Source organism: Hakea prostrata, chromosome 8, assembly GCF_041222555.1.
Source record: "Hakea prostrata isolate BN-2017 chromosome 8, UWA_Hpros_2, whole genome shotgun sequence".
Taxonomy (NCBI): Eukaryota; Viridiplantae; Streptophyta; class Magnoliopsida; order Proteales; family Proteaceae; genus Hakea; species Hakea prostrata.
This window is the reverse complement of record NC_142607.1, coordinates 7,405,079-7,415,659: the sequence shown is the minus strand read 5'-3', so window position 1 is coordinate 7,415,659 and position 10,581 is coordinate 7,405,079. Positions and strand designations below refer to the sequence as shown.

General features: G+C 36.9%; 1 protein-coding gene across 2 annotated transcripts; it reads right to left on the bottom strand.

Moving 5' to 3' along the window:
* Positions 1-315: 315 nt before the first annotated feature.
* Positions 316-8,857, bottom strand: LOC149006579 (putative galacturonosyltransferase 14). Of its 2 annotated transcripts, XM_089165795.1 has the most exons (7): positions 8,529-8,857; positions 8,200-8,452; positions 6,631-6,686; positions 6,332-6,487; positions 3,122-3,712; positions 2,351-2,653; positions 316-1,828 (listed from the first exon to the last, which is right to left on the bottom strand). In XM_089165795.1, the coding sequence occupies exons 2-7, from the start codon at positions 8,408-8,410 to the stop codon at positions 1,544-1,546; spliced, it is 1,602 nt and encodes a 533-aa protein (XP_089021921.1). In that variant the 5' UTR covers positions 8,411-8,452; positions 8,529-8,857; the 3' UTR covers positions 316-1,543. The 2 variants fall into 2 exon arrangements, with proteins under 2 accessions (XP_089021921.1, XP_089021920.1); XM_089165794.1 differs by having other exon boundaries at positions 317-1,828; positions 8,200-8,857.
* Positions 8,858-10,581: the final 1,724 nt, after the last annotated feature.

Sequence of the window (10,581 nt, the reverse complement as noted above, 5' to 3'; positions counted from 1 at the left end):
TACATTTTCACCTTATGTTTACAAGGGATCCATTTTTGAACATTGATGGAACAGAATATAAGTGAGCAAAGAAAGACCTCACTCCTAAATATATGATGAAAAGATATGAGAAGTACAGTTCTCTACTCTGGGTAGAGGATCAGTTGTTGTGTCATTGCCACAAATGATGCTAGATAACCTCCTATGGCTCAGTTCCCTAAAAAAGTTTCAATCTTCCATTCTAAACCATTTGTCTCCAACGTCTTTGCAGTATGAACTAAGAGATGATCTCATGGATATAATACTCTTTTTGCCATGGAAATTTAGAGGACGTTGAAGATACATAGGGTTGTATCAGGCCCAACGTCAGCTTGTTCAGAGGACAAGCAGCAAGTTTTTGTGATACACGCTCAATAGGTTACATAAGCAGATGGATGATCATGGCAACCCTTCCCTGCAAAGGTTGGGACCGAGGAATCGCTGTAATGATACACTGAAACTGAAACTGAAACAGACCTTGGGAGAACTCAACACCCTAAACCAGCTTTACTAAGCCAACCTCAAGGTGGCCATATCAAGATCATTCACAAGAAGTCAAATTTTAACTGATACAGAATTAGCACCCCCCCTAAAGAGATTCAACCTGAATTCCATACCCAAATTCCTCATGAAAGAAGAATGGTAACAAACACAAACCCACAAGTCAGACAAGTAGATTGGTTACTTTTAACATATCCACAAAAAGTGAGAATCAATCAATCAAATAAGGAGGAGATGCAAACAGAAGGCAAAGCTAGTTAATGTCTTCAATTTTTGAATTTTTATTTTTCCTGACAATTTCTGAAGAGAATCTTAAGTAACTGAAATACAAGAGAGAAACCAAAAAAGAATTATCTGCACAATTTGAATATTATCATGAATCGTACACAAAAAAAAATACCCTATTTTAAGTTCCCCCAATTAGACGGGATCCATAACACTGCAATCTACATTATACCACTACCTAAAATCACCTTAATGAATATAGAAGAAAACAAAAAAGGGGCTTGAAGACCCTATAGAGAATGTAAAAATGGAGACTGGGGGAAGCAAACTACCAACAATAAATGGATGACATCTTGGGGGTTGCCTTACTAAAGAAACATTTGCAAAGCTGATCTCCCATCTGACATCCATCTGGATGATTGCTTAGGCCCTCCAACTCAAGCAATTCTGATCAGCATACCATAGTATTACTCTGCCCAACACCAGAGTAATAGACAATGTAATTCGAGATGCCCAGTGGAGGTCAGGAGTAGGAAAGTTACCCTTTTCCAGGGCAAATAATAAATCATTGATTGCTATGTTACAGAATGAAAGAATATCACGTGGCCACGAGTAATGCAGCTCCTCCTCTGTAAACGTGGGACGGATAGCAGAGAATTTGAATCTGCCAGCATTAGCCACATGGTCAAATTTCTTCTTTTCCTTATTTGAATATCATCAATCACTGCAACTTACACGAACCCATCCCAGTTATATCTCTGTCCCAGCTCTCACTTTTGTTTTTGGTCCTCCATATCACCTAAGGCTCCAAGATATGGCAGTTCCTTACAAATTCACTGGAGTAATTAACGTACTTGGTCCAAAAAGGCCGGAGATGCTCAAAGCCAATATCTAGCCATGGTTTAGACTGGCCATTGTAATGAATCACAGCTGCCTTCTTCACACTCTCAATGCTGGTCTTATTCTGGTAACCCAAACCAAGCAGGTGCCATGAAGGGTCAATTGGGTGAACATGGCCTCTGAATGCAATCAAAGCAGGGGGTAGTGTGCCAAGCTTCCAGAGAGTCAACTTCGACTTAAGATTCTGCACCAAAAATCAACTGACTTTTAAAAAAGAAAAAAAGAATATATTTACATTATTTCCTACAGAAATAAAACAAGGAACCCAAATAATATCTTGTGAATTCCAACCCCAAGAACAGATTTAGGCAGGGTGTGAGAGGTAAGTGCAGAGTACATTGCTAGAAACATACATTAAACCATCTTAACCCATCATTTAACCAGACCAACTTTCATAACAAAGGAAATTACTCATTTCTAAAGAGAGAAGGAACTACACTTTTCAATATGCCAGCCCATAGTATAAAAACATGGATTAGGGACTAGGGATCCAAGACAAGATGACTTGCAACAAGGACAACCATAGGAGAATATCAGTAAGGAGCTCAGATAGATTTTCAGAAAGGAATACCTAATGCTTAATACTAAATTGCGAGGAAAATGTCTCCCTTTGTCAAGTAGATTATTTCTTAAATGTTCACTTAACCCAACTGCCCCAGAAAATAAAAGTCTACCCTTAACAGTACTACTGGCATTTGATGCTTACCTCTTTCAACCACAAATGATATGTATCTCTGATATCTGTTTTTCTCCATGCACGTAAATCAAAGATGTTCATACCATATGCCCATGGACATTCATCAGGGTTTAACTTCTCTGATATGAGAGGATGAGAAAAATTGAAATAGTTCTTGAAACGCTTAGACATCACCCATTCATCTTCGCCTTTACATGTTTCCACTGCACCATTAACCTTGCCCTTAAGGTCAATCTCCCATAGCGCAGACAGATCACGCTGGATTACCACATCATCATCTAAAAAGACCACCTTGTCGAGGTTTGGGAATAGCTGTTCACAATATATCACAAATGTATAAGTAAGAATTTCCCAGAACTTCTCACATCTACAAAATAATTACGCCACTCAAAATCCTAACATTCTACAAAAGTCTAAAAACATTTGGGACAGAAAACAAGAAGTTCAACCCTTAAGTATTTGGAAAGGACACAACAATACTACACTCCACAAGCACAGATAATACCAGTTTATTAAATATAAATGATGATTGTAGCAGTATTACTTTCCTCCAGTCAAATTTTAGCCAAGCCACTCAACTTCCATACCTTTAGCCTTCATAGATTTTTCTCATTTCCCTCCTGATTTTTTCTTTTGAGTTCTATTTCTTTTTCTTTCCTTGGTGTGTTTTTTTTGGGGTGGGGGGAGCAGATAGATCTCCAAATCATAGGTTTCTTATCAACAATGAATCAGGACGCAAAACTGAGACATAACACAAGGTTCACACAACACGCAATTTACCTCTGGGAGATATATGCGGAGATGGTTGAGTAATGAAATGTACTTTGGACTTCTGGCCTGCAATTTGGAAGCAAATGAGCGAGGAGTAGTCTCACTAAGGTTCGCCCCAGCAACATGATTTCCATGGTAGTAATCCCTGATACCATGCTGGCTTTCAATAGCCTCAAGAACGGGTACATTTTCTCTTGTTAACCAGTCAAATTGGTGAACTCCTCTCACCTCAACAATTGCTGGTGTAGGAGGATTGAGTGCAAACCAAGAGTGCATGCCCGCATATGTCTTCTTGTCCGTAATCACATGGAAGACAATCTTTTCAGGTTTTAAAGAGGTTTGGACAGTGGAAGCGACCACAACAGAAGCAGAAAGGATGTTATCAGTCGCTACGACAAAGTGGTAGCAAGAATTATCAGACAGCAATGGGAGAAATTCTGGAGATGGCAACTGTTTCCGAGCATGAGCATTGGATGAGTACTCATCAGTCAAACGCAATGAGAGACAGTGGATGCCCTTTGGAATGGCAGTCGCTGCAAAATGCTTGTTCATCAGCTCTGCAAACTTCGCCTCTCTAATCTCCCTGTCAAACTTCTCCATCTGCATGGATTAACATTCTTTAGTTGAAAGCTCAAAAAGAAAACTCGAGCCAAAAGATTAAGCAATAACTAAGGTAACAATCAATGTAATGAGGGGAGTAAGCATCTTCATTTCAACACCCAAATCCTTGACCTCTCACTCATGCAGAAAAGCACCAAAACAAGTTAAAAAATTGGAAGTAGATTAAAAGCAATAAAAGAAAATTCAGGGGAAAGGATAATCAAAATCAATGTTTTTTAAGGACCATAAAATTTCGATGATTGAAGCTTTTGTAGATAGAAGCCACAGTGGGTTTCCAAAAAAAAACTTGAGAAAGTAAAATGGATCATCAGTCTTCACAATAATAAAATAAACTCTTCAAGCCCAATGTTTAATTTTTCCTAGCCCAACATGAGATTGACTTGCTTTATACACAAACAACAAACGCCTTTATAAGGAAATTTATGATCTCAGAAATGGTTTAGATGGTAATTAACAGATTCAGAGAGGTCGTGCTTGGTGTTTTGGTCAAGTACTCCCTTTCCAAATGCTTGGTCAAGGGGAGAAGTCCTGAAAACATCCTCTCTGGAAACAGGGGTAAAACCTGTGTACATATTATCCTCAGAAATGGTTTAGATGGAAATTAACAGATTCAAAGAGGTCGTGCTTGGTGTTTTGGTCAAGTACTCCCTTTCCAAATGCTTGGTCAAGGGGAGAAGTCCTGAAAACATCCTCTCTGGAAACAGGGGTAAAACCTGTGTACATATTATCCTCTGTAGAACCAGCTAAACACAAGAAACTTGTGCCATGGGTACACCTCTCTTTTTTACTTTTTTTTTTATATATTTATAAGAGAACCACTCGGCATGCAAATTGTTTTGGTAAAAATTTGAGCCTCCGGTTTATACAGAATTGTAAGAAATAGGTTCATCAAATAAGTAAAATAGGGAAATGAACAAGGTTGATTATTAGATTTATATGATGTAAAGCAAGGTTTATTGAACCCTAAACGAATACACAAATAGAATCACCTCCCCATTGCTGGTTTGCAAATTACTGCAGCATTCGAGGTTGGGCTGAAGGGCTAGGTTTTCCAATAGTTTAAATGAGGATTAGTGGCTTGTTGAAGAAAGAAGATTCAGTTAAGTGAATGGTAGCAAAATTAATGCATTAAGACTTGCCAAAAAGATTTGGACTGAACTCAGCTATTTCCCCTCTAGCGAACTTTAGTGAAGGAATAATCGTCTGCTTCACATTTGATAGTCAAGATACAGGGAACATAGAAATCACACAAACTTTCAGTGGTAATTGATCAATATTACAATGTTTTTTCTACAAACAAATCTGACGTGAAAGGTATAGTATATTTTGAGGACAAAAAACAAACCTGTTGGACTTTTTACCATGTTTTGGTTCATCTTATGCTGCAACTTGGTTGATTGTTAAAACATGGTTACACGGCTGCATAGCATAGCATTGGACACCGTGTCTATAAACATTGTGTCCAGATTTTGAAGACTCCACAGTTTTTGCATTGTGAAATGGTTGGGGGAAAAGCGAAGTTTTACATACCTTTCAAGTGTGTGCCTATTAAGTTTTCCTTAAGACAGAGATAGAGAGTAAAATTCACATACAGTAGAGAGCTTTGCTAACAAGGGTTTGGACAAGAAAATATTTACTTCTAGCAGTTTATGACAGAGAAGAGAACAAAAAAACCCATAGATAAGGATTTGAAAAGCTGCAGCATGACCAACTAGCAATTTTTTTATTTAGTAAGAAATGGGAAAATATAGCTATCTTCCTTAGATAGATGAACTCTCCTTGTATTTTTATGTCATGAATTGCTAAAAACAGCAAATCACACCTCCTTAGTGTCGGAACCAAAATATTAGATTTAGATGAAAAAAGTCAAGAACCAATGTAATCTTTCCAAAAACCATGGGTTTCCAATTCATAGACAAGATGGATAATCAGGCTCATTCCAAAGCAACTAATGTGCATTTGAAAACTTTCTTATGATGGTAGTAGCATCAACATCCAAATGTAAACCAGTTTCCAATAAAATCTTCTTTCATTTTTAATAGGATTCTTATGTTACCCTACCATACAAAATATGCAAAAGTAGAGCTGCCGCCTCGCTTCTAATAGCCTACTAAATGAACAATAGAACATGAATCCCTCTGTGAGAAACAAAGGTGAATACCACTTTATAGTCTACTAAATGCACAATAGAACATGAATCCGTCCGTGAGGAACAAAGGGGAATACATATATATATATATATATATATATATATATATATAGAGAGAGAGAGAGAGAGAGAGAGAGAGAGAGAGAGAGAGAGAGCTCATCCACATCATCAGGAAACCGGAAGCCCATCTGACATGAGATTCCAATGTTCCCAATGAATTCCATTGAGAAGGAAGTTTCTTTTGATCCTACCCAGTCTCAATAATGTTTAAGAAACAGCATACAAAACAAAGAAAAAGACAACTCTCAAGGGCCTGTTTTCAAAGACTGGCATCGGCTCTACAGGTTAAGAATTGAAATAGAGAACCATTCCATCAATAACATTTTTTTGGAAATTCATTAATCATGTAATTCAACTCAGAGAGAGAGATGTTTAGTAAAAAAACATACCATTGCTTTCAGCTGGATGCCAAAAGTCCTGGCATCATAATGGTTGTTTTTCATTTCAGAAACAAGTTGACTGAATGACTCTGGCAGCTTCAGGTTGGGTGGGAGTCGTTCCGTATTAACTTGGTTCAGGATCTTACATAAATCTTTTACTAACTTCTGCACATCAGCACCCAAGGAAAAAAATTAAAGCAACAGCGTGAACAATTCCAAATTCAGCACAAGGGAGAGAAATTCACTCTATCAAATCAACGGATATGAACTGACCACTAAACGAGTAACCATAATAAGGAGATATTTACCGTTGAATCATTGGGCCTACCAAGAAGCCTTGGTCCCAATCGTCTACCCAAACAATCTGAAGCAGATGAAAATTACAAAATCAGAAGGGTGCTGATACAACTTCATAGAAATTGTCAAACAAAGCAATGGATGTTACTCATCAAAACAGACATAAAAATAAACACTGAATGGATGAACTCAAAGTTCTACCAGACATAAAAATGATCTGGAGTACAAGAATTTCACCACCAAACAATCTTTATTAAAGGAATTAATGACAAACAAATAATGTAGAGACACCAATAAGTAAATATGAAAATAGAAGCAGGAAAAAGGAATTAATATATGACTGAAATTCAGGAAGAACCAAAAGAAGACATAAATAAATTTAAACACAGTCAAAGAAATAGAAGTAGAAACCCCATAAGAGAAAGTCCAAAGTTGAAACATTAAACCAACTTATTTGAGGATTAAAGGCAATGCTATTGTCCTATGAAGCACAAAAAAAACAATACATTCCAGAGGGTTAAAGCAACATGGAAGTGGCTTCACTGCAGCTATTCTCCCACTTTCAAGCCATAATATCAGGTGTTTAATCTGAGCCAAAATTTGGACTTGTTAACAAAAACGAGTAAAAAAGGGTGACCCAGTGCACAAGGCTCTCACGTTAATGAAAATGAGTACAACCTCAAATTGTTATTATGACTTATAGATAAAATATCCAAGGAAAATTGAAGGCAAGAATCAAATCAAATAGGTACAACTGGGAACAAAAGACTTTTGAGGGCCAAGAGGAAAATAAAAATATATATATTTTATATAGATATACATATATATTAATTGTTTTTATAGCCATAAACAGTTAATGCATAAACCAGTGGGCTTGAAACATGGAAGAAGAATATAACAAATACAGAATGAACTAGATGTCTGCAACCCATCAATGAGCCCAAAAAAAAAGAATGAGACTTGAAATTTAAACAAGCAGAATATAAATGGAAAAGGAACAACGACTCTAACGAATTTATCACAACCCAAAAAACAAAAGACAGAAGAAAATTGTCATACTCAATTACAGAAAAGAAAAGGAACAATCAGCTATTACGGAAAAGAAAAAGAACAATCAGCTGAAACGCTGAAGAGCCAGTATAATAATCCAGAATCCCAATTGTAAATAAAAGAACGCAAGACAACCTACAGAAATGAGGATTCCAAGATCCTATGAAAATGCCCAGGGATAAGTGAAAAACCAAATCCAATCAAATCAGACAACAGTAACAGATCCAATTAGATATCCGTAATCAGTAACAGCTGAAGAATTCCAATTTAAAACCATATAGAGCAAAGGGGAATTCCAACAAAGAAAAATGACTTAGACCAAAATCAGAACTCACTCAAAACCTCAAGTTAGGTTACAATTGAAATCCAATCGAATCCATATATGCATAGCAATAGTCTACCCTGATATCTCTCTATGATCTCACAACCACCCAAATAGCTACAGACCTAATCAAGAAAACAAACATCCAATAGCTAGGGAAACGGGTAGAATTCAAATCACTGAAACAAAAAGGTTTTGTCCTACGCACCGAGAGAGGAACACTTGTTGACACCTTCGAGGGTGACGACGGCGGTGAGAATGAAGACGAAAGGCAGCAGAAAGGCAAGGATGAGGATGGTGTGGAAGAGGGTGCGATAAGAGACGTGGCGAGCTGCGACCTTGATCTTCATGAAGTCAAGAAACCCATTGCTGCTCGAGATCGTGATGCTTCTCATGCTAGGAGAGAAATGAAGCTGCATCGTCGTCTCTGCCACCTCTCCGTGGTCAGGACAACGACAACCCTAGAAGAAACACAGCTCAGAAATCCATTTGAAGATACCAGAAATATCACCATCAGATCCAATGATTCGAGAATACCAGATCGATAAATATGGCAATAGAGATTGAGATCTCCTCTTCGCTTTTCTCCAATTGGGACTCTTAGGCCCTTCTAAATCCGGCATTTGGAGATTCTTGATCTATTTTTCTTTAGTTCAGAAATCACTATTCCACGAAAAAGTCCAATTCGATGACTCTTTCCTCCATGAAGAAGAAGCACAAGGGAAGAAGTGTGAGAGATTCAGAGTCACATCGAACCTTTGCTCCGTTTTTGTTTTGTTTCGTTTTCCCTTCCCGTGCCGTTCTATTCTAACAAAAAAAAATAAAAAATTTCGTTTTCTTTTTTCTTTACAATTTAGATCAGAGAGAAGCTGCGTTGATCGGAGAAAAATTCTCAACGAGAGTTGTACTTTGCTAAGCACGGTCGCACGGACACAAAAATTTAAATGACCATTTTACCCTTATGAAAACCCACCCATGTATGTATGATCCTTCCTTCACATCCATCATCAGTGCCTTTCATGGGGATGGTGGTTGATCATCCAATCATCATTAGTATCTCAATAAAATTCAAAAATCTCTCACTTATTATGCCCATGTATGTGTTTTCTGTGGCCTTCATGCACATGTAGGGCCCACACTCCTCTATAGTAAAGTAAATTCTTTCTCGAGTTAGTGAGAGTAGACATATTGACATCGTAGGGGTAGGATAGTCATTTTATCTTTTCTTTTGTGTCTGAGGTTCATCCGGGCCTGTCCGTAAGAGCCGAACCCATGACCTCTCATCAACTAAAAAGTATGAATCTTACCACTTTATCAACCCTGCATTTTAACTTCTTTTGTATTAATATGAAATGTAAAATTTTCGTTTTCTTTTTTTATTAAAGAATAACACTAAATGTGCATTGATTTAGCCTCGTTTTGACTCTTTGATGCTCGAAGAAAAGCAGAGATGCAGTGAATTTAGAGAGTTTTAGGGAGAGGGACTATTTGACCGTTGGGTTAGAAATGGTTGGTAGTAAAACGGAAGAGTAGATTACGTTCTTAATATAGTGTTAATCTCTCCTTTTTCTTTTTTTCTTTTTTTAAGAATAAATCTCTCCTCTTTTATGGGTTATTTATAAATAAATAAATAAATAAAACAAAACCCTCCTCTTGGAATAACTCCTATATGTGGATGTAATTTTATATTTCAGTTACATGTTTTTAAGTCCTAAGACTAATTTCTTTTGTAAGGTGTAGAGAGCATTACTTTACGAGGACATCACTGTTATATATGCATAGAGCAAATTAGGGGTGTCAATTTGTAGCCCGAACTGCACCGACCCGTTATAGTCCGAATCGGCTCGGCCCGAACCTTAATGGGCTGTGTTTGGGCTGAGGATGGCAAAGCCTGTACCAACCCGAAACTGAACCGCAACCCGTTATAGCCCGTATTACAACTTGTTTTATAATTTTACATTAAATAGTATTTGAATCATTATATTACCACTAAGTAGTTGGTATAAACAATTAAAAAAATTATGCATGAATTCAAAGATCAAATAGTCATTCTACCACTTAATATCTAGGTTATTGATTTCTATAGGATGGGTGGATTTTTTTAATAGAAATTAACCAATAGCAACTTCGTTTTTCATATAATTTTGGCTTTTGTTGTAGGATGTTAAATTATTTCTTTTTATTATTTTTCTTGAACTCCATAAACAGTTAGTCAACTCGAGTCTAAACTGTTAGCATAAACCGTTAGTTAGCTCGAACACAAATCACACCAAATTGAAACTAGGCCGAAATCGTTATTTTACTAATAGGCCGTGTTTAAACTAGGTATTTTTCAATCCGAAACCACACCATTGACACCCCTAAGACAAATGAAAGCATACATTTCTGTGATGAAAGTAGGGTTCATGTCTTCCATTAGGAGTCAGCCAACCATTATTGCGTCTATGTATTTGGTGGTATATCTTTGCAATAGAACTTTTTTCTTTTAAATTATGATTATTATTGATGTGATTTTTCACAAATTTGGACATGGGTTTGTTGACTTTGAAAGCAACAGATTTATGTAAAATAGAAAAAAATATTATCAATT